Consider the following 25062-nt stretch of genomic DNA (forward strand, 5'->3'; position numbering starts at 1 on the left):
ATGGTTTATTTTCTTTGTCAGGTTGACTAGACTAAGGGATGCCCAGATAGCTAATAAAGCATTATTTCTGACTTTCTGAGGGCATTTCTGGAAGAGATTAGCATTTGAATCTATAGATTGAATAAAGATCACTCTCTGCAATGTGAGTGGGTATCATGCAATTCTTTGATAGTCCAAACAGAACAAAAAGCCAGGGCTAGGATGAATCATTCTTTTTGCTTGAGCTGGGGCATCCATCTTCTCCTGCCCTGGGACCCTGGCACTCCTTGATCTTGAGCCTGTAGAGTCTGATCTGGTCTTATACCATCAGCTTCCCTGCTTCTCAGGTCTTCAGGTTTGGACTGCAGCTACATCACTAGTTTCCCTGGGCCTCCAGCTTACAGATGGCAGATAGTGAGACTTTTAAAATTTCCATAATTGTGTAAAGCCAGTATCTCATAACAGATCTCTATATATCTCTGTCATGATACTATTGGTTCTGTTTCTCTGGAGAACCCGAAGACAGTCACTGTATCAAGATAGCTTTATTCAAGGTCACAAGTTGTCTGTATTTTATCAAAGCTAATATTATATTTTGTATCCTCACATTACCTATCTTTTAATATTTGGTGCAGTTAACCTATATTTGAAAGACTTCATCCTATACTTTTTCCCACTTGCCTGGTTTTCCTTGTACTGCACTGGATGCTCTTTTCCAGTCTCCCTTGATGGTTCTTCTTCCTTTACTGCCTCTGAAAATGGTATGTTGCAAGGCTCTGTCCTCTGCTGCTGCTTCTTTTCTGTCCTCTTTTCCAATTTCATTCTACCCCGTATTTTTAAATTCCATCTGTTACTCATTATTTGAAGATTATGTATTTATGAATTTGCCTATTTGCTAAAATTTATTTGTAATCCTCAATTCAGTGTAGATGTATGGTCCTTCTGTGGTCATTCATGGACATTCACAAGTGGTAAAAATTGGTTGTACAGTACTGATTTGCACTATCTCAGCAGAGGTTGAATAGCTCTTGTTCTTCTTTGTCAGTTTATGCTAAAACAGTCTATTTGATGCTAATTTTTGTGATTTTGCTGTTTATAGTAGCCCATCGGTATGTCATCTATTGTTCCTAAGTGCAAGAAGCTGTAACATGTCTTATAAAGAAAATACATGCGAAAAAAACCCCCACACAAACAAAAAAAATACATGTGTGGAACTAAGCTACGTTCATGCATGAGTTAGTGATGTTGCCCTTGAGTTCTGTGCTAATGAATAAATATTGCATACTAAAGTTTCTTTAAACAGAAATGCATATAAAACAAGGTTATGTATTGATCAGTTGGGGAAAATGTGAGCCGAAGTCCACAGGAACCTAATCTAATGCTTTCCCTATGAATAATTATTTTGTATTTGCTAATACACTGCTCATGGAGATTTTATGGAACTTAATTTTTATGACTTAGAATCAACAGTATATGTTGTTTGACCTCAAGGTATATATCTGATTTCCACGCTCATATTATATCTGACTTCCACACTCATATATGCAACTACTTTTCATTATTATGTTTGGATATATAATAGGCATTTTGAACATAGTGTTTCAAACAGAACTCTTGTTCCTTTCTTAAATCTTTCCCACCTCAGTAAATTACATCATCATTCATGTACCCAGTGCTCAGGGTCAAAAGCTGAGGAGTCATTGTTCATTCCTTTTTTGTTTTTTGAGACAGGGTCTTGCTAGGCAGTTCAGGCTCTCCTTGAACTTGCTATGTAGCCCAGGATGACCTTGAACTCACAGTGATCCTTGATTACAAGTGTGCATCACCACACCTGGCCAACTGTACATTCTTGTTACATATGATGCACTGAATCTACAAGTCCTGTCTCTTCTAATTTCCATGTATATCTTGGATCCAGATGATGAGCACTATCTTGGCCTCTGAGTACTAGCTTAGGCCTATATTATAGGTCTAATCCAAACTGCTATCTCTTACATGGCTATTTCAGTTGCTTACTAAGTGGTCTCCTTGCCTCCATTCCATACATCACCCAGGTTGATCCTCTACAGAGAAGCCAGAATGAGCTTTCTAAAGCATAACTCAGAACTTTTGTTAAGGAGGGGAAGAAGAGTCAAAGGGAGGGGAGGGGAATGGGAAAAAAAGAAGCAGCAAGACATATCATGTTCAGGAACAAATTCCCTATGATCAATATTATCACTATGTATATCTAAAATGTACCAAAAAAGGTTTTGGTTCAAAAAAAAAAAAAAAAAAAAGATAAAGCATAACTGAGAACACATCACTCTATGGCAACTAAAGTCCAAGCTCCAAACAGTGCTCCTTGATAATCTGACATCACCTCTTGACACACTTTGTTTTCTGTGCTCCTTTATTATTAGCCTTTGTTCTGTACTTTAAGCATACCAACCAACCTTAAATCTTTCTCAAGACCTTTCTGTTTATTGCAGCATCTGTTTATTGCTCCTCCTGCCCCTATTTTCCCTATGACTTATTTTCTGCATATGATCCAGGTCTTTTCAATGTGGCCACTTTTTGTTTGTTTTGTTTTTGAGATGGTCTATTCCAGGCCTGTCTTGAACTCATTATGTATCCCAGGCTGGCCTCAAACTCATTGTGATCCTTTTGCTTCAGCCTGCAGAGTGCTGGGATTACTGGCTTCATTTTGGCCACTTTTGAGTAGCTCTCCTGTCTATTATCTTTAATATTGCCTTTTGTTTGCATGTTTATTTGTTGCTTGTCCTCCCCAGGTACAGTGAGGTTTTCTTTTTTTGATACCGGGGATCGAACTCAGGACCTTGCGCTTGTGAGGCAGGCGGCGGAACCACTGAGCTAAATCCCCGGCCCAGGTTTTCTTAAACTTTGTCATTTTCATTATGCAGTTCTCAGTATTGGTACCTTGTTCATAGTAGAGTTTCAGTAAATATTTATTGACTGTTGATTAATTGAGGACTCTTATGAAATATATCTCAGGGTTGACTGGTAGAAAACTAATTAGGTTGTGAGAATTTCTCTGTGGTTGACACTGTATTTTATCCAGATCTGACTTACCTTACTATAAGGTAAGTCAGAAAAGAATGAACTGGATTCATTTATTAAAAATTCCTTAATAGTACCTCTTCATATATACCATTATTTAATTTGAAGTAATTTTCCAACAAATTATAAATAATTGGAGATAAACATTAAAATTTAATAACTAAGTATTTGACATATTCCTGGGATAATAATTTGATATTTGAGTTGTAAACAATGCTTATTATACCTATTTTTTTATTATACCTATTTAATAAGTAACATGTCTTGTTCAAGAATAGTCATCTGATACCCCAGACTTTTTTTAAGCAGCAAATTGACATTTTTTTTTTTCAAAATCTTTGCTAGGAAGAAAGACTGTGGGATATTTTGAAGCATAAATATAGTTTAGAGTTTTTTACATTATTGTTGTTTTTTTAGCTGGGGTCTTACTATATTGGCCAGGCTGGCTTTAAACTCCTATGCTCAGGTGATTTTCCTGTCTCAGTTGCCTCAATAGCTGGGACTACAGATGCACACCACATTCCTGTCTTGGAGTCTTTTAAGATGGTATTATCATCATGGATTTACATGACCACAGGAATTATTAGTTGGCACAAATCTCTGCAGAGCTGGGCATATGTAAAGCAAATGACTTCACATGTCAGGCTTTAAAAATGGAAGAGTTCAGAAGGTTCATCTCCAAGTGTTATTATCCATATGGGACAACCAAGGTTGTTACCAAGCAGAGTGGAAAGAATTCAGACTAACAGAATTGTGGAGTTAGAGGGAATTTTAGTGACAGTCTTATAAACCATGGAACAACAAATTAATTGTAATTTGGATTAGAATTAAATACTAAGATAAACCTTTTGACTCTCTGGTATCCTGATGTTCTTTAGCATAACTCTTCTACTGTTATATCCTGTATTTCTTTCAGGCTGGCCCTTACTGCCATGAATAAATTTGAAGAAGCAGTTAGAAGTTATCAAAAGGCATTAGATCTTGACCCTGAAAATGATTCCTATAAATCAAATCTGAAAATAGCAGAACAGAAGTTAAGAGAGGTATCTAGTCCTGTAAGTTTTAAAGTGTGAAATGAGTGATATACTTTCTGTCTTTTACAATTTATTGAAATTAAATTGTAGTAGTTGGAATGATTCTCAGATATAGCTCTTTTACAGACAGGAACTGGACTGAGCTTTGACATGGCTAGCTTGATAAATAATCCAGCTTTCATTAGTATGGTAAGTATATTTCCTTTTCTGGTTTTTTGTTTTTCCTACTGGTTTTATTTTCCATAGAGCAATATAATTCCAAAACTTTTTCACCATTTTTTTTTCTTGGTACTGGGGATTGAACTCATTCACCAAACATTTTGTTTTTCACCTAACATTTTTAAGAGATGGGGTTTTGCTTTGTTGCCCAAATTGGCCCTAAATTCTTGAGTTGAAGTGGTCTTCTTCCCTCAGCCTCCCCAGTAGCTGGGACTATATGCTTCAAATCTTTTTAGAAACAAATAAGGGAGTTTTTGTGCTGTTGGTAGTAGTGAGGTGCTTATGGCAAAGGGTAAGGCAGATATTCTTCCCTTGTCCATCTTCCTCTGAAGGAAACTAGAAATGAATTTCAGAAAGCTCATAGGTTCCTTAAAGGGGTGTATAGAAATCTGTGTATAGGTTGATATCTGCATGTTTCTAGGGAGAAAACCATATTTTTCATTACATTTTCACAGGAGTGTACAAATATCCAAAAAGTTAAAAAACCACTCTCTCACATGAAACTGGGCCTAGGAAGATAGATTTAACAGTTGAGGTCTGAAGATTTTCGCTGTGATAGTTCCCTAAATTTGTCCTCAGTAGTATCTGCCTTGTTTTCTATCTTTAGAGTTTATTTGGAGTTGAGGGTATAACCATAAAAGAATTATTTGAATTTTTCATGTAAGTCTCATATATATGTATTTTATTTTTCAAACCAACAGTCTTTTGGAAAACATACAATGGTCCAGTATACAGTAACTTTGATTTAGAGGGTTTAGGATGTTACCTGAGCATATAAAGCTCTCTCAGTGACTGTATATTTTGGATAATAAACCTTCTGTGTTCTCCTTGAAGGCAGGAATTAGTTCTTATTCATCTTTGTTTCCTTCAAATAAATGTGTCTTGCATCTGATAAATCCTCAGTTGAGTTAAAATGCATAGATCACTTATTCCCAGTGAGGAGAAGATGTCTTTTGAGCAATCTGTAGCCCCCTACCAAATCAAAGTTAGTTGGTCATCCTACCTAGTTGCTGACAAATATGTGCCTTTTTGTAAGTTTTATGACATTTTTTAACCTGGTTACCCACGTGTAGGACTCAGCTTGTGCTACTGTAGCAAGATGTGAAAATGGAATTCTTTTAGTTCCAGATTTCACTCAGGCTTCAAACTGCTATGTACCAAAATAAGGTGTGACACTACCATGTAAGAGTTGCAAAAGATGAGGGTTAAAAAACACATTTTAAAAGGGCCAGGGCTGGGGATATAGCTCTCAGTACATGCCTAGAGAGATTCCCAGCACTGGAAACAAAAAAAGGCTCAGGTTGATAGAAATTAAAAATGAGACCTTGGGAGAGAGCTTTTGGAGTTCCAGAGCTCCGTTCTGTATGTGAAGGAAGTGGGGAATCCTACCTTCATCTTAAACCCACCAAAATGGGCTTTTTTGGTCTACTCAAAAGAGCCCCATGGAATAGTCACATCTCTTAAGTTCTCTTTCAGAGTGGATTCTCTCTTCTCTATAGGAGATTCTTGTTTTTTGAGACAGAATCTCATTGTGTAGTCCAGACTGGTCTTGACCTTTGTCTCAGTTACTTTTCTCGTTTCAGAGACAAAATACCCAACACCCAAAATTAAAGGAGGAAAGGTTTATTGTAGCTCACAGTTTGTAGAGGTTTCAGTTCATAGTTGGTTGGCTTCAAAGTGAAGTGGCATGGCAGAGGGGTATCGCAGAGGGAAACAGTTAATGGGGGGGCAGGCAAAAGAGATGGCAAAGCAGCAAGCAGCAGCAGCAGCATGCAGCATGCAGCATATAGCGAGGCAAAAGTGGAATTCCCTTTTATCCCTTTCAGGCTACCTGCCCTTTGGGTGGTGCCAACCACAACCAGGGTGGGCCTTCCTATCATCCACACCCAGAACTATCAATCAGTGGACTAATTTAGTAATCACACATTCTTTTTTTTCCCTGGTCCTGGGATGGAACTCCACCTTGCTTTTGCAAAGCAGGCCACAGAACCACTGAGCTAAATCCCAGCCCTAATTACACATTCTTAATCCCAGAATCACACAATTTACTCCCGACATCAGATACCCTAGAACCAACCACCTTTGTAAGTCCCATCTATGAGCACATGAGGCTTTGGGGGGACATCTAGATACAAGCTATAACAACCTCAATGTAGCCTCACCTGGTCTCAAATTGTAGTCCTACTGCCTTTGTGTCTCTAGTGCCGGGATTAAAGGTATATACTACAAGGAGATTCTTTATACAGTAATATCTCAGTTCATGAATACTTCTATTTGCAAACAATTTGGTTCTCAAACAAAAGCATTCAACAGAATTTCGTTTCCATTTACAAACTGCACATCAGGTGACAAATACAACTGTGGTCATTTTTCCTACACAGACGCAAATGCAGCCATCTTCCCCCAAATTGTAAAACAAATTAAGTTTGTGAACCGAGGCACCACTGTACTTTAGTTTCTATTTTTCCTTTTGGCTTAATTCATCTGATCAGTAGTAGCAAGTAAATTGCCACCAAATCATCTTAGTGTTTTTTTATAGTTTGGCCTATAATCTTTATCCTTGCAATGTCTTTTTTTTTAACTTTTTAAAGAATATTTACTGTGAACTGTCTTTTTTTTTTTTTTTGGTACCAGGGATTGAACTCGGGACCTTGCACTTGCAAGGCAGGCGCTGGAACCACCGAGCTAAATCCCCGGCCCTGTACAATGTCTTTTTAATACCAGTTTTTTCAGTGCCTTTTTAATATTCCCATTTACACTACTTTGTATAGCACACTAAAACTGCAAAGAGCTCTTAAGAGTTTATTTGGAGCTAGTGGTATAATGGTAAAAAAAAAAAAGACATGTTTACATGTTTCAGTTTTCATTCTTCAACCTTAAAAAAACACTTTGTTAAAGATTCCTACATATTGGGTTCAGTAGCAGAGTGCTTGCCTTGCATGTGCAGGGCCCTGGGTTCCAACTCCAGCAACTGGAAGGGAAACAAATATCCCTACATATTAACTGCCTTTAATAGGAGATACTATTTTTCAATTCTAGGCAGCAAGTTTAATGCAGAACCCTCAAGTTCAACAGCTGTAAGTATATAAAAGGAGCTTGTTACATTTTCTCCTTCTACTTCTCAGGTTGCTAATTTGAGCACATCTGCTCAAAAGTGATAACCTGCCTTGAATGTCAGTCATTTGGAACTTAATGTCACATCTATTTGACCTAACTTCTTATATAATGTGGGTATATTTAAGTGAGTTTTTCTTGACCAGTTATCCTACTTATTAAGAATATATGCTAATCTTGTTAACATACCTCTTGCATACTCTAGCATGTCAGGAATGATGACAAATGCCATTGGGGGACCTGCTGCTGGAGTTGGGGGCCTAACTGACCTATCTAGTCTCATCCAAGCGTAAGTATTTAAAAAAGAAGTAATGAAAATGTATTTTATGTTTTACAATTTGAGAGGGCAGGGCTTTCTTGTCTTTGTGTTTCTTTTTTACTAGTGTTTGCAATATGTAATATGCACGTTCATTGTGGGGAGTTGAAACATACATATTGCATCTCAGTCTTTTTTATTTCTCCTTCCCTTCCTTTCTTACTCTCTCCTTCTATCCTTAGTCCACTTCCCATCTGCAAAGTCTACCTCCCTGTTTCCTATTGTCTTTTATTTTGCTGTATAAATTCTTTATGCTTTGGGTTTCTCATATAAGAGAAAGCATACATTTTTTTTTTGGTACCGGGGATCGAACTTGGGTCCTTGTGCCTGCGCAGCAGGCAGCGAAACCACTGAGCTAAAGCCCCGGCCTGAAATCATACAATATTTAACCTTCTGTGTCTGATTCATTTCACTTAACATTATTGTCTCAAAGTGCATTCATTTTCTACAAATAACTCAAATTTATTCTTTATGGCTGAATAGTATTCCTTTGTGCATATGTACCATACTTTCTTTACCCGTTCATCTGTTGATGGACATATAGGCTGTTTTCAAGATTTAGCTGTTTTGACTTGTGCTCCTATAAACATGGGCTTTACCAGGTATGGTGGTGCATGCCTGTTATCCCAGCACTGAAGAGGCAGAGGTGGGTGGATCACGAGTTCATGACCATCCTGGGCTACACAGTGAGTTCAAGGCCAGCCTTAACTACATAGTTTTCCCGTTTGTTGATTATTGTTGTTATATCTCGTGCAATTGAGGGTCTGTTCAGAAAGTGTTTGTGCCTGTCTTCAATAGTTGTACCTATTTTATCTTTGAGCTCATTCAGTGTTTGTCTTAATATCTAAGTCATTGGTACATTTTTATTTTAGAACAGAGTGTGAGATACAGGTCTAGATCCATCTTTTTACATGTGGATAACCAGTTTTCCCACCACCATTTGTTAAAGAGTATTTTTTTCTCCAGCATGTTTTTGGCCCCCTTCTCAAAAATTAGATGGCTGAATGCCCCTGGGGTTGTTTCTGCATTCTCTCCTCTGTTCCATTGATCTGCATGTCTTTTTTTTTATGCCGGAACCATGCTGGTTCTTTTTAATCTGTTGCTTTATAATATAATTTGAAACCCAGGATTATGATACCTCCTGGTTTGCTCTTGTTATTAACCATTTGTTCTTCTGGGAAGTTCTTTACTGGATTCATTTCAATTTCCCATTTTTTATTGGGTCATTTATTGGGGGGGGTGTCTGATTATTTTCAATTTTTTATATATATTTTAGTTGCTAGTCCTCTGAGGAATAGCTGGGCAAAAAATTTTTCCCAGTCTGTAGGTTATCTCTTCCCTGTTGTCTCTTTGCTGTTCATAAGCCTTTTAATTTTATAATTGTAATCTCTTCCTTTTGAATGGTTCCCTTTACCAGTATATAGTGGCCATCTTTGCCTCTCCTGACCAATTTTGGCTTGAAGTCTGCTGTGTCTGAAATTCCCACTTCCTTTCATTCTCTGGTTTCATGGGGAATCATTTTCCATCGTTTCACCTTTAGTCTGTGAGCTTCTTTTTGGATGAGATGTGCCTCCTGTAGACAATATATGGTTGCATTTTGTTTTTTGATCCAATCTGCCAGTTTGTATCTTTTGAATGGGGAGTTAAGACCATTGACAGAGTTATTATTGTAAGGTGTACTGAATCCTGTCATTGCATTATTTTTGAAGTGCTGATTCCTTTTTCCCCCCCTTTACTCTCCCAGTTAGATGTATACTTTCCTTTGGACTGTGGAGTTAGGGGCCTTCCTGTCTCTGTGTACTATTATCAGAGCTTCCTTACCTTTTTTTTTTTTTTTTTTAAGGTACTGGGGATTGAACTCGGGTCCTTGCACTTGCGCAGCAGGTGGCGAAACCACTGAGCTAAATCCCCAGCCCCTAGCTTTCTTATCTTTTATTGGCCTCTTTAAACTTATTAAATCTCAAAGTCCTTATATAAGTAGGAATCACTTTTTAAAGATAGGACTCTGGAAGACCTGGGTTGTCAGGCCAGCACTGTCTATTGAGAAATCATGTGGGCTCAAAATGATTTTTTCCTTCCTCAAGGGATCTGTATTTGTCAGCTTCCCCATCACTGGTAGACACTCCCCAATACCCACAACTTAAGAGGAGGACAGGTTTAATTTGGTTCATGGTTCAGTAGATTCAATCCATGGACAGTTGGCTCCAAGGTAGAAAACGTCATGGTGTAAGGGCATGGTGGAATAAAGCTGCTCAGTTAGGTGGCTGGGAAGCAGAGAAGGGGACCACCACCAGAAAGGGATTAGGGATCAGATGTAGATCCCAAGGCCATGGCTCTGTAATCCATCCCGATAGGTGGTTCTGGATTTCCCAGGGAATATCCTAAAGCCACTTGACTCTCTACCCTAACTCCACTACAGGATCTTCAAGTGCCAGGAGAATCTTGAAGGATAGATGGTAATAGTGGTAGGCAATTTATACTTCTATTCATTAGCTAGAGAAACTGAGGTAGAAATTAGTGACTGAGGAATTCAGCCTGTCTGTGGCAGAGTGAGGTCTATATTTAGTCCTGTTTTGTTTTGTGGTGCTAAGATAGAGCTGAGGGCCTCATAAATGTTAGGCAAGTACAATACAATTGAGCCACACCCCTAGCCACATCCCTAGCCTAATGCTAATTTTTTTATTACTTGATTTTGTCAGTAGTAAATTAAGGTCTTTAGTTTCTTGATGTAGTGATATCAATACTTTCATCTTTATTTACAGAGGATTTAAGGAGTTGGTGACCAGCTACTTTTGATGGCATGGAAATAGTAAACATCATATATCCAAATATATTGTATTCTCATATGTAAAGAAATTAATCCTTTAACAGTGAAGACCCAAGGAAAAGGTTTTTGACAGATGTGAATAACTACTCAGGGATATAACAGAAAGTTAAATATTTACTTAAAATACTATTAGTTTAGGTATAAATACATATTTAAAAATAAAATTTAGTTTAGTGGTAGCATAGCTGTGTAGCATTTTTAAGGCCATGGGTTGGATTCCCAGCACTGGGGTAAAAAAAAGTGAAAAAAAAATCTCATATTACATATATTAATGTTAAGACCATTTTGGAAACTTACTCATACTTTTTCAATGCTTGTCATCACTAGAGAAACTCTGTATCTTCTCATTACTTGAACATATTATTTTCATATTTAATTGCTCAAGATGCTATTTTTTTGAGTGTATCTAATGCTGCCAATTTCAAGTTTTATATGAAGCCACAAGTACCATATGTTGTTTGTGATCATGACCACGTAACCACTTTGGTTTTTTATTTATTTATTTATTTTCCTTAAATTCTTCTATTGGTACATTTTATTGGTATATTAAATTCTTTTATTGGTATATTTAGGTATACAATACATTTACATTTATCATTGGGAACTTGTACCTTTACATGATGTATCTTGGAACCACTTTGTTTTAGAGAAGGTCTCACTATGTATTTCAAGCTGGCCTCAAACTCACAGCAATCCTCTTGTCTCAGCCTCCCAAATTCTGGGATTACAGCCATGTGCCACCACACTGGGCAGAATATTGTACTGTATTGTTTAGAGTGATTTTTAAGTGGCATGAATATCATGTCTAATATATGTACTAAAGTTATAAACTTGGGTATTTGTGTTTAGTTCACCTTTTAAAAAATCAGTTGTTATACTGAGATCCCACCTCACTCCAGAAAGAATGGCTGCTATCATGAAATCAACCAATAACAAATGCTGGCGGGGCTGCAGGGAAAGAGGAACCCTGCTCCACTGCTGGTGCGAGTGTAGACTGGTGCAACCACTGTGGAAATCAGTGTGGAGATACCTCAAAGAACTAGGACTAGAGGTCCCATATGACCCAGCTATTCCCCTGCTGGGTGTCTTCCCCAAAAGAATTAAAAGTATCATACCACAGTGATATATGTGCACCCATGTTTATAGCAGCACAGTTTGTAATAGCTAAAGCTTGGAAACAGCCCAAGTGTCTATCATCTGGAAACTGGATAAAGAAGATGTGGTTTTTTTATATAATGGAGCACTACTCAGCCATAAAGAACGAGAAACTAGAGTCATTTATAGCTAAATGGATGCATATCAAGGTCATCCTCTTAAAGTGAAATAAATAGGACACACATGTGTAAATACCAAATAGTTTCTCTAGTGTGAGAAACTGAAAGTGTAAATAAGGATTAAAATGATTAAAATGAATAATTGATAATTTGAAATAAGAAAAAAGGTCCAAAGAGGGTAGGGGTGAAGGGAGGGGAAAGGGAAAGGAAAGAAGGGAAAGGAAAAATTATGAGAAAAGAAAATGGAAATGATGTCTATGTAAATAGGGAAGGGTACAGGTGGGTGAAGGGCGCACAGGTAATGGGGAAAAAATAAGAATCAAGATACATATACAGGTACAAGCACCCAATGATAAATGTAAACGTACTGTATACCTAAAATGTACCAATAAAAGAACTTAAGAATTTAAAAAACAAAACAAAACAGTTGTTAGGTAATCTCTGTAAGCACTGCAAACTGGGTATTATACCTTGCCAATGAGAAACTAGTATTCTAATAACCCTAAGAGCATTATATTTGAGTACATACAATAAAAGCATATACTTCTGAGCCCTTTCTTTCTGATTAGTTATTGGAATGGTAGATTTCACCCAGTTCAGACACCTCTTTAGCTTGAGTGTTTTGTTTTTTATAAAGAACTCTGCAGTGTAATAATGCTGTATAGACACACGAGTCTTTAGAAATGTTCTTTGTCTTTTTACAGGGGACAGCAGTTTGCTCAGCAGATACAACAACAGAATCCTGAACTTATAGAGCAACTGAGAAATCACATCCGGAGCAGATCATTCAGCAGCAGCACTGAAGAACATTCCTGACTTGATCAGGGACTCTAGCCCAGAATGAAAGTGGTTTATGGCTATTAAGTATTCAGTGTAGGTAGTAGCCAAAACCAAAACAACAACAAAAAGCACCAAAATAATGGAGGAAAACCTCTTGTGTGTATTCTTAAAGAGCAAATCTGTTTAGGCAATAGGTTTATCACAAAGAGACTGGAACATGACTCCTTGGAAATGAATGCTCACTAGCCTTGTTAAGTGCCAGTACAGCACTTTGCAAGGTTCCATCCATTTCCAATCTTTTATCATATTTGTACATTAGACTTAATAGCAGAGTACCTTTATTGTAGTACTGTTCATTGGTGAGTTCTTTAGCTCCAAGTTACCTTAAGAAAAGTTTTTTTGAGAAGAGAGATAACGGCAAAGGTTTGCCATACTGGTTTAGAAGATATACTGGGCAGCATATCAGGAGAGAAGAAACCTTAGGTTTGATAAGTGCTCTCAGTAATGAATATGTATCATAGGTGCCAGTACTATCTTTAATGCTCCTTCTTCTGATGAGTGACAGGGAATCTTAAGGGCTGATGAAAAGTAGCATTTGGTGCAATGGATATTTTGAGAAGAGAAAAAATAGATAATGTGAATGTATAGGAAGTAAAGGTAAGATGCTCAGGTTTTTTGCACAGTTCTTAAGTAATATTGTCTGTAGTTTAATACTAATAATATTAGCATGGCCAATTATGCTAAATACATAATAAAATACATTTAGAAGTCCTTAATGGTACTGGTTAGGTCAGTGATATAACTGTATAACTTAATTATCACAATTTCTCTGGTTGTGAATTTACCTTAGAAACTACCAGATATACCTAATTAGCACACAAAACCAATGGCTTGACCCTAAGTTAAGGATATTCTAAGTGGAATTTAATTATGTGCCCATAAAAATTGATTTAAAAAAATAATTATTTAATGGGTAACAAAAACATCACTAACATAGTTTGTCCATATAATCCTCTGCTATAATTTAGCTCAGTGTATCAGTTTTAGGCGTAACCTTAATTTGATGCAATTTTTTTTTTGTCTGGGGGGGTACTGGGGATAGAACTCAGGACCTTGTGCTTGCAAGGCAGGCACAGCACCACAGAGATAAATTCCCAGCCCAATTAGATGCAATTTAAATACCAGATTTAAAAGATTTTATTATGAATTAGATGCCACATTGGTTACTGGAGGGAAATGGCGTTAGGTACTAATGGCATCGCTCTGAAAAAAATGATGAATGAGATATTTCTAATTCCAAATGGAACTTCTAGTTTATCATGAAATCACTGAGCTATATCCTCAGGCTTTTTACTTTGATATAAGGTCTTTCTAAAATTGCCCAGGCTGGCCTTGAACTTGTGATCCTCCTGCCTCAGCTTCCTGAATATTTGGAATTTTAGGTGTGTAACACAATTTTCATAGAAATGATTTTAAGGACCACACATTGTGGTTCTGATGTAGGTCCAAGGGCTTAAATTTATTTGTTTCAGGCTGGCCTAAAATTTGTGGCAATCCTGCCTCAGTCTTCCAAGCGCTACAATTATAGGCATGTGCCACCACACCTGGCAAGAGCTTAAAATTTAGAGCAACACTAGGATAGAGGTTTCTCCCCAAGCTAGACCAGCAAATGCATAAGCATCTGGGCTCAGGCTAAAATGAAGACCTGTATTAGCATATGGTTCTGGCTAGAGAAGAGCAGGACTTAAACCTGAAGCCTTCTGAAATTAAATCTCCTATAGACTATCTAAACCATCTTAATTTATATGAACTTACACTCAGCTCTTAAGTGCTTAAGTATTACACAAAATAAAGTACTGATCACATAAAAGTACTGTGATAAAAGCAAAGTTGGTCCTTAATTAAGAATTTATAATTATTCTTACCTAGTGAAAATTAGCATTTCTAGCACAATTATTTTAGACTCATTAAAAATGCTTCAGAGAGGGCCAGGGATGTAGCTCAGCAGCACAACACCAGGCACAAAGTCCTGAGTTTGATTCCCATACCAAAAAAAAAAAAAGCTTCAGAGCTGGGTAAATGCCTGCCACTCTGATGATAAGGATGATAAATTCAAGCCAAGCCTGGGAAATTTAGTGACTTAGTAAAACCCGTCTCAAAATAAAAAACGGGCTGCAGATATAATTCAGTAGGCCCTAGGTTCAGGCCCCACTCCATTACCCCCCACCTCACACCAAACTTGCAGATCAGTAAAACTGATAAGCTTCTAGTTGACTAACTAGGAAAACAGAAAATACAAATTAACCTGGAGATATAAACCTTAGTGATAATGTGCTTGCCTAGCATTTATGAAACCCAGGGTTTGATCCCTAATATCATTAAAAAAAAGTAACAAACAGATATACTACAGATCTGTAGACATTAAAAGCGTAATTAGAAACACTACTACTAACTCTAGATCTATATATTCAACAACTTAGATGAAACAGGCCAATACTTTGTAGAATACAAATAACCAAAGTTCACTGAAGACAGATATCTAAACAGGCCTATATTATATTGAGAAAATTGAATTTATAGTTAACAGCCATCCAGAAAAATAGAAAACTGCAAGCCCAGATGACTTCAATGATGAAATCTACCAAATACTTAGGGAAGAAATACCAGTTCTGTACAATCTCTTCCAGAACACAGAGGAGGGAAACATTTTCCAACTCAATTTTATTTGGCCAGTTGTACCAGATAACAAAATCAGACATCTTAAGAAAAAGCAGTTCTTTAAAACATTGTCTTTATCTGTTACTATCTTTAGAGTTAGCTATTGTTTTTACATGAAATAATGGTAACTGGTATATTTCTTCCCTTTCACTTTTCCAGTTTGTTTCTTTGGGGATATACCAACACTGATAAATTCAATTAAGATACCACCTCTCCATTTACATAGATTTCCATTCTAGTCAAGCCATTTTTGTTCCTCAGGTCCCTTTATCACTTTGGATGAAAAGATCATTGCATTGCATTGCAAGCTATTTCATGAATGTCTTGATTGGTCTGATTGTATTAGCCACTCTTAAAATTATAAGGAATGCCCCGAATATTATTCTTCCCTGTGTGGAAAATATAGTTGCTATCAAAGAGAAACAAGAATGCATTAAAGTAAACTACTTCTAATTAGGAATGCCTGACTTTCATTAACTGCATTTCATTGTAGTAGCTGTTGTGTAAAACTGAACGTGTCCTTTTTATGCAAATGACATTTGTATTTAGTGTACCAAATTGTTAATCTAACTTTTTTAATATAGTTTACACAAATGCTTTCAAAGATGGCATTAGCCTTTAAAGTATGAACAATGTGTGACTAGGTTATTGTTTATAAAGAGAAGAGACTTTGTAATTAAATCAAAGTATATAGTAGATTCTCAGTGACCATTATATATTACCTTTAAAATTCGACAGAGTAAAACAGGTTCAGTCATGAGAAGATGCTTGAAAAACATAGTGCAGTGGCTATAAGTTTTATTTCATCACTTAATCAATCAGTTATTTTGGATGAATGACATACTTCAATTTTATACTGCTTGCACTTTATTTTGCACAGACATTTCATTAATTATTACTTCAATTTGAGGGGCAACCCTTCTGAATACAGCTTTCAGTCTGGACCAAACAGTTTGTCATGGCAATAAATAATTATGTATTTAAGAAAAACCAATTTTTGTGTTTGACTTAATGTATTCTACATTTAGGAAATGATACATTCTTGTTCAGTTTACCAAAATAGGTTTTATAAACTTTTGTTTTCCTAATAGTGAAACACTGTTACATTCATGTTGCACAGCTGTTTACGAACATAACTTTTATTCATGGTGTAAACAGATACGATTACATGGAGAGATAGAGGATGTATAATATTAACAAGACTTAGAATTCAAAATCAATCATCAGAAGCTTGGAATATGTGTTATGAAAATAAGGAGTTTATTTTTCAAGGGAAAACCCTGGAGCTTTAAGCTTAAAATTAGAAAATTATTTGGCATCTTAGTTAAAAGTTAACTGAGTAGTCAACAACCTACGAAATAAAACCAATTCTGATCTGCTCAGTTTCTGAAAGTTAGACACGTGACAATACAATAATTTTGAAAACAAGTGTTAGCAAATAACCAGGTTACAGAGGGACTACACCAGTTGTTTTAAACAAATCTTTTCTGTTGACTATGAAAAAAATTGAAGTTAACTGAAATATTTCTAAATAAAAGTATTATGAAAATTCTGAAGTTCTAAGAAATAATTGTATTTTCTAAATGGAAGTCACCAAACCAAGGCCTATAGCCCAATTGTTTTTATAAACATCACTGCACTTTTTTGCCTATTTGTGCTGTAGGAAATTTCAAAGATCATGATTTGCCTGCAAAAGCCTAAGATATTTGGTATCTTGACCCTTTACAAAACAAATTTGTTGACTTCTATTTTACTTACTTCCTAGGGACAGACAGACTCAAATATGATTCTGGAGAACAAAGTTTAATGATCATCTAAAATGAAATATATGTAGAAAATTCAGAAATGTTCACTCAGAATACTCAAGATAAAATCTGTACTTTCCAAACATTTAATAATTTTACGTGTTTTACAGGCAAGAAATTTAAATTATACTTACTTTTGCTACTGATTTCATCCTTTCACAAAGATGATAAAAATACAGAAATAAAGCAGTTCTCTAAAACTAAATGAAAACATTACACTGGAAATTTTCTTTAGCTTTCAACTTTAATGGCTGAAGATACCACACAGACTTGTGCAATGTCATCATATTCGTATGTTCTCTTTAAGAATGTGTCTGTTAGTCTTAAGCCGGAGACGCTCTATTGAGAGAAAGATACGGGCTTCAATTTTCATTCATTGGTAATTTTCAGTGAAAATATGATTATGATATAAGACCATAAATTAGCACATACTACTGAAAAAGAACATACTTGTAGTCCTTGTACTGAAGACAGCAGAGTAAGGGCAAGGCAGAGAGAGGAACTTGGGTGCAGCTTTCCAAGCTGTCTTCCTGAAATACCGCACCAGTGGATAGAATTGGTATTATACATTTCCAAAACCAGATCCATAGTCCTTTCACTGCCAGAGGAATCAGAATAACAGGAATAAATCTTGTTCACTGCATAGGGAGATACTGTGCTATTTCTTTTACTTTTGTCAGTAAATTTGAGTGTCTAGGAGAATAAAAATGAGAAGACTGAAAATCTATTACATTAATTTCATTTCACCTCAGACAGAACAAGAAAATGAAGAGATGGCATCTCTCTTACACCTTAAAATGGATTCAGACTAATCTGCCTGCAGGAGATCAGTCTTCTGGTTCTATCATTGAGCCCTGGTTCCTTAGTGCTGGTTTGTTAGTGGCTTTGCCATATATCTGGGAAACTTACAGACACTGTGTCTCTTTGTTGCTATGTATTCTTACCGTTTCTATTGGCTACTCTATAGGACAGAGTCAAATAGCCTGGTCTAGTGCTTTCAATAACCTATGTTCCTTGAGCATTCAAGTAACTTAGAAAATACTATTCATGGTTGTTCACTGTTATTACTCACCACAAGAAAAGTTTTCTGCTTTTAAGAGACACCATTAGTACAGCTTAAACGTGGTAAGTTTTCAAATGTTTTAATGTAAGTATGTCAAGAGGCTGTGATAATGGGAGATCATCTCCTACTCTACCACCATTCATGGCTACTTTCAACTCTTTTAGTTCTCATAGTTGGCTCTATATTTTAAAATATTTATTTAAAGTTTAATTTACTGCCTTTTTAGACATATTGATGTTATACTGCTTTTATGTCTATTTCCCTAACAAACATTTGAAATACCCTCTATGTGCCAAAATCAGGCTAGATGCACTACATGAATTTTCTCATTAAATCCCATAAAAACCCATTAATTTGTATATGTTGTATGTATGCTGTGTCCATGTGTCTCTTGAGGCGGGGGTGTTGTGTCACATTTTTATAGATGAGGAAACTGAAGATCTAAGTGCTTTTAGAAACTTCCTTAAATCACCAAAAATTAAAGTGAATGCCAAAGAAATTAACTTAAAAAATTTATAGTGGATTGTCATTTGGTCAATAAACAGATTTGCTATACTTGAAAAAACACAAACAAAACAATCCCTACCACACCCAGATGCACAGTATCTTTGCCTTAGACGGCTTGTTTAGTGAGCACGTCTGATGTGGCAGGTGCTTCATTTACAAAGCTGGGTAAGTCATGTCCCTTCTTTTGAATGATTCATAATCCAGTGAGGGAGAGACTAAAAATTACAGCAATATACAGATGTTACTAAAAAACTAAATTAAAAGTTGCTACCACAGAGGACTGATTGATTGTGCTTGGGAGGGTCTAGGTAGCTTCATGTAAGTAGGTATTTCTGTAATTTTGAAGGACGAATGTTTCTTATTTTTCCAATGCCAAAAAGTTGGAATGGATATAGAATTAAAAGGATTACATATTCATGCATAAGAGTTGAGATTTATCATTACAATATTATCAAAATATCCCTACTAATCCTATACATCAAATAGTAATACAAATACTAGCAGAAGTAATAGATGAGACTGGAATTTAATTCTAGGTGTTCCTTAATTCAAAGCCCATGTTCTTTGCTTCCTAAGAGGTAGATTATGTTTTCCCTTTACTATCACACAGTTCCAACCTGTGATTATCTCATGTTAAATTCATAAACAAGTTTTTGATTACTTAATATGAAATACAGCTCAGGTACAAGTATGCCCCAGAAAAATCTATCTCACTACTTTTAATCTATTATTATTCTAAAAGAGTCAGTTCATGTTTTAGTAATTGGACGTGTAAAACAATGAAAAGAACATGGATTTAGATCGATATCAAGTACATTTGGTATTTGGTTCAGCTTCTGGCCCCTTTTCTATCTAAGCTTGAGAAAGTCATTTAAACTTTGAGTTGGCTTTCTCTTCCATAGAATGTGAATAATTAAAATCTATCACATAAGGTATGATAAATGAAATAAGTACAGAAAATGCCTAAAATAGGTCTTCAAAAATATGTAATATACAGATACCAGGTAAAGTACTTTGCGGTATTTAGACAATATCAGAGAAAGCTATATATTAAAGGAAATTTAAAAAGACAGAATATTCAAAAGATCTAAAAGTTCTTTTTTGGGTTTAACATCCATCTACAAACACTGGCATTACCTGCAGTTTGTTATTTTACAAGTAATATGGAAAGGTTCTTCTAGGTTTACAGTGTCTGGGATTGCCTCCAGAGACAACCTAACATCTCCATAACCTGGAGCCTAAGAAAACAAGCAACATAGTTAAAATATATTTATTATAAAATCTTTCTCTCTTAGTGAAGATACATCAACACATTCACTCAATAGACATGGGTCTGCAAGTTGATGTTCTGAGAAAATAGTTCTGATTCATTCTTCCTTTCCCTCACTCTAACCTCTTTCTGTTACTACCTGTGGAACACCCTGAAGACCTGGACTGGTTTTGTTATAATTACTCAAGGTTCAGTAGAATTAAGATGAATTTTATAAGTAATTAGTAAAATTCCAGGGGACCTAATCTCAAAGGATTTTTTTCTTTTTGGTACTGAAGATCAAACTCGGATCCTTCTGCTTGCGAGGCAGGCAGTGGAGCCACTGAGCTAAATCCCCCGCCTGGGTTTTCTTTTAGTGGTAATGTAGCTTCTACATACATAAATGTAAACGGGCAATGTTCCTAAGGAGACAAAGGGAGCTCATTTTCGAATAAGACAAGAAGAAAATCGTATTTTTCTACAAGACACATGGGCAAGAATGGAGGAGAAACATCAAGACTTAGAACATGTCATGGCAGAATGATGACTAACTGATATATTTTAAAGTGGACTCAGTGATCACCTTTTTTTTGTTTGTTTGTTTTGTTTTTGGTACCAGGGATTGAACTCGGGTCCTTGCGCTTGCGCAGAGTGATCACCTTTTAAAAAAATCACTGCCTCAAACAGAAAAAGAAAATAAATTTTAGAGCTGGGCATGGTGGTATACACCTGTAATTCCAGCACTACAGAAGCTGAGGCGGGAGGATTGCCATGAATTCAAGGCCAGCCTGGGCTACATAGAGAGTTCAAGGCCAGTCTGAATTATATAGTGAGACCTTGTTTCCAAAAAATTTTCTTTCAGAGTATGTCAGAACAGGTAATATTCATTATAAAGGGAGAATCCTGAAGCAAATTCTCACTAGCAAAAGAAACAAAGGCCCAGCTATCCCTATTCTTGGGAGAAATTAGGTAAAATATCCCACCAATACTTACACAATAACTTTACTGCAGCTCACCCGAGCTTCAGATGTGTCAGATTTTTAACATTAAAAAAAGAAATGTATAAGAAATGTAGGTGAACACAGGAAGTCCAAACATTTTAGGACATTGCAAAAAAGAAAATCTTGATGCGACTGAAGTCATATATAATGAGAACAAATTACCAAAGGAAGGAACAATTGTTAAGCTGCTGTTTGATAAAGTTAAAAAAAACACATTTAAGGATAAACTAATATTTGAATACTTTTCATTCATTGCAATACTAGTTTTCTACCTAGAGATCAATGAAACTATTAGTCTTTTCTTCTCTAGTCATATTGTTGCCAGATTTTTAGTGATAGACCTAGGAACCCTTAAGTGCTTTAAATGCCTTCTCACCACATACCATACCCTCCACAGAAGATTTTCCTGACTCACCATTCTTTGAAGTTGGCTGGTTTGTAACCTTCCCCTTTCACCTAGATTTGTTTTCCATACTATATCCAATTTTCCGATTACTGTTACTCCTTTAATGATGCCTGCTTTTTCTGCAAACTCCTTCTTGGGTTTTAGACAATATAAGTACTGGCGTGTATCCATTGGCTGCAGATATGCTCTTGACCCAAATGTGGACACACTGAGAGGGGTAGAGATAGAGATAGGTGAAAATTCTTCAGCATCTTTTGAAAGACAAGCCATGGCTGTGATAGTTCCTTTTGGATAGAAACTGGGTGATTTAACATGCAAAGATCTAGAATACATGAGGTCAGAGCTCTCAACACAAATAAAAAAGACTTGTACTGAGTACTTATTCTTGTTTAATTTTTTTTCAGTAAACGTAGAAAATATTCCCCCCCCCCCAATTTTTTAGACAAGAATCTTGCTATGTAGTTCAGGCTGGCCTTGAACTCGCAGTGGTCCTCCTGCCTCAGCCTCCCTAGTGCTGGGATTACAAGTGTGCGCCACCGTGCCACCACAACTGGCTAACTTGGAAAATCTTGGACGTGCATCAGGTAAATGAAAAGTACAATAGGAATCAGAACCTTAAGTATCTTGTCCCTTTTCTCTAAAATTATTTTAAAAATAGAATAAGAAAAAAGGGTCGGGGATTCAGCTCAGTGGTTCCGCTGCCTGCCTCGCAAGCGCAAGGACAGGAATTCAATCCCCGGTACCGAAAAGAAAAGAGATACTTAAAAAAAAAAATTTAGTGCTATGGATTGGACCCAGGGTTTCACACATGCAAAGGCAACTGCTCTACCATGGAGCTACACTGAGAAGTACAATTCTAAACTAAGTAATGATTTTTAAAATAAACTAAAAGATCTGGAAAAGAACAGACAATTGTTTTCCTTAGTAAAAGAAGCTATGGACTTTTGTGTATGTAATTACCATAATATAACATAAACTTTTAAATTTTGATTAAGAAAATTAGGCAGTTTCCCCAGCTATTACCCCATCTATATTAATGTCAACACTACATTTATTTGTTCGTCCTTTTCTAAGTTAGTATAGGAAGACAAAACAATTAAAATAATCTATTCCTGCTTCCCCTCATTTTTCTTTTGTTACAGGATTTCTCTATGTAATATAGTTAAGCCTTAAAACTTGCACTCCTCCTGCATCAGCCTCCCATTATAGGACTGTGTCACTGTGCCCAGCTTAAAATTCCTATGTCTACTCCTTTTTTTCTTGAGTAGCATTTCTTTTTCAAACTCACATTCACCTAACCTGACTTGCTAGTCTTTGTTTCTATGTGGAGAGTGGGATGAATAGGCAGAGCTAAGGTATTTGTAGGAGAGTGAAACCACTGTTTACAATATAGTCAAAACACACAGTATGTATAACACATACAGTCAACTAATGTAAACTATTAACTTAAAAGACGAGTATCAGCAGGGCTTGGTGGTGCAGGCTTGTAATCCCAGCACTCTGGGAGAAGTTAGCCATTTAGGAGAATCCAGTGTCCAATTAGGAAATAATAAATGGGATGGGAATGTAGCTCAGTGTGAAAGCCTTGGGTTCAATGCCCAGTACTGCAAAAAACAAAAAAACAAAACAAAACAAAATCAATATGAGTCCATTACTTGTAGTAAGAGAACTCTTTCATATGAATTTTTCTGTGACTTAAAACTTTTTTTAAAAAAGCAAAGTGTTTCCAGGCATGGTGGTAAAAACCTGTAATTCCAGCACTTTGGGTGGCTAAGAGAATCACAAGTTCAAAGCCCAGCCTGGGCAACATAGTGACTTAGTGTCTTGGTTACTTTTCTCATTGCTAAGACAGAATACCCAACACTGAAAGTTAAAAAAGGAAAGGTTTATTGTAGCTCATAGTTTGTAAAAGTTTCAGTTCATAGTTGGCTGGCTCCAAGGCAGGGCGGCATGGCAAGGAACACTGTATAGGAGAAACAATTCATGGCAGGCAGAAGCAGCGAAGTAGCGAAGCATCAACAGCAGCCTGCATCTCCCTTTTATTCCTTCTAGGCTACCCACCCTTTGGGTGTGGCCACCCACACCCAGAGCTATGCCAAACCAATCAGTGAACTAATTTAATAATCACACACCTTAATCCCAGCATCATACACCCTAGATCCAGCCTTCTCTGAAAAGTCTCATCTGTGACCACATGAGCTTTAGGGGACGTCTAGACACAAGCCATAACACTTAATGAAACCCTGTCCCAAAGTAAAAAATAAAATTTTTAAAAAGTGCTAAGGATGGAGCTCAGTGCAAAGATCCTGGGTTTGATCACTGATACTGTCAAAAATCAAAACCCAAAAAACCCTACTACCACCAACAAAAATCCCTAAAGTCTTACATAAAATAAAATAAAATAAAAAAAAATTCAAGAGTAATGGAGGTTAAAAAAGCATGCATCTTTTACAACAGTATTTCATAATTAATACTTACCATTCTCCAGCTTGGTTGACTGAATTTAATTCTGTTACACTGTACATTATAGATGGCTCTAATGACACTTTCTCCATGAACATGGGTGAGGTTGTAATATTCTGAATCTGGGCTTCAAGAAATACTTCATCAGTCTGATGAAAAAAAATCCACCAAAATGTCATGGTACTTAAAATATTTACCTCAACAAATATCTATGTGAAGAAAAATTATTAACCACCAATGTGATTAGTTCATGCCTGAAAATCAAAGTTATCATAATTAATGCAAGAAAAGAAATCTTCATCTTAACATAATTAATAGGCAAAGTCAAGTGTTAGTCAACTGAAACCTTGGTCAAACAATGGATGTGGGATAAGAATGTATTAACATCCAAAAATATTTGCTTAACTGGAATGTGATTCACAAAACTCCTAAATCTACTAGTAAGATGCTATGACTAACTTTAGTATGATGAGTATACCTCTACATCTATAATTTATGTTATGATAAAATAATTATATATTCATTATAATATTACAGTATAGTATGATTTCAACTGTCATACTACTTCAACTTAGGTAGTCTAGTACTATTAGTACTATCAATAATCTATTTTATAATCTGGACATTAGTGATTTCTTGGTGCATTTTAAATGTATATTCAGGGCTAAAAAAGAGTAAGTCACCGGGCATAGTGGCACATGCCTGTAATCCCAGCACTGAGGAGACTGAGGGAAGAGGATCACTGCCAATTTTAGGCCAGCCTTGTCTACATAGTGAGTTCAAGGTCAGCCTCAACTGAATTACATAGTGAGACCCTATCTCAAAAAGCAAACAAAGAATATGTGAATTGTACTGATAGTCTCAGAGCTTTTAAGTCAAGCAAAAATATTTAGTAGCTTTAGTGATAAAGATTTAAAAACTGATGTTATTCAATAATAATTCAACTACTGGGTAATTTAAATAATTTTATATGAATTGGCCTGGTGTGGTGGCACACACACTTGTAATCCCAGTACTCAAAAGAGGGTGAGGTGGAAGGATCTCCTCGAGTTCAAGGCCAGCCTGAACTACATAGTGAGACGCTGTCTCAAAAAAACAAAACAAACAATTATTTAAAATAAATTTTTGAAGTTTCCTGGTTATTTATGCTAAAAAATGTGTTCTTCTGCCTTTTGGTTATTATTTTCTTCGTATTACTGAAAAAATAACAGCTAACTTCTTTTTTTTTTAAACAAATCAACATAAAAAAT

The 25062-nt window shown here is 36.1% G+C and overlaps 2 protein-coding genes across 7 annotated transcripts in view; one reads left to right on the forward strand and one right to left on the reverse strand.

Moving 5' to 3' along the window:
• The window catches only part of Sgtb (small glutamine rich tetratricopeptide repeat co-chaperone beta), a 49314-nt gene extending 33002 nt beyond the window's left edge, over nucleotides 1–16312 (forward strand). For 2 of the 3 annotated variants that reach the window (XM_004862863.4, XM_004862864.4), the window contains exons 7-11: nucleotides 3953–4091; nucleotides 4197–4259; nucleotides 7329–7366; nucleotides 7609–7692; nucleotides 12525–16312. In XM_004862863.4, coding sequence (XP_004862920.1) covers nucleotides 3953–4091; nucleotides 4197–4259; nucleotides 7329–7366; nucleotides 7609–7692; nucleotides 12525–12636 — 436 coding nt within the window. In that variant the 3' untranslated portion in view covers nucleotides 12637–16312. The remainder of the gene's footprint in view (nucleotides 1–3952; nucleotides 4092–4196; nucleotides 4260–7328; nucleotides 7367–7608; nucleotides 7693–12524) is intronic. The other variant, XM_004862866.4, reaches the window with a different exon arrangement.
• Nucleotides 15303–25062, reverse strand: part of Trappc13 (trafficking protein particle complex subunit 13) — a 35906-nt gene continuing 26146 nt past the window's right edge. For all 4 annotated transcript variants that reach the window (XM_004862869.4, XM_004862868.4, XM_087189552.1 and 1 more), the window contains 5 exons: nucleotides 23828–23961; nucleotides 21359–21557; nucleotides 19831–19931; nucleotides 17574–17721; nucleotides 15303–17462 (listed from right to left, as the gene is read on the reverse strand). In XM_004862869.4, the coding sequence (XP_004862926.1) occupies nucleotides 17355–17462; nucleotides 17574–17721; nucleotides 19831–19931; nucleotides 21359–21557; nucleotides 23828–23961 (690 nt within the window). In that variant the 3' untranslated portion in view covers nucleotides 15303–17354. The remainder of the gene's footprint in view (nucleotides 17463–17573; nucleotides 17722–19830; nucleotides 19932–21358; nucleotides 21558–23827; nucleotides 23962–25062) is intronic.

The sequence above is a fragment of the Heterocephalus glaber genome, unplaced genomic scaffold, assembly GCF_053883595.1.
Source record: "Heterocephalus glaber isolate CG9 unplaced genomic scaffold, H.glaber_assembly_v1.0 deba00001543, whole genome shotgun sequence".
Classification (NCBI taxonomy): domain Eukaryota; kingdom Metazoa; phylum Chordata; class Mammalia; order Rodentia; family Bathyergidae; genus Heterocephalus; species Heterocephalus glaber.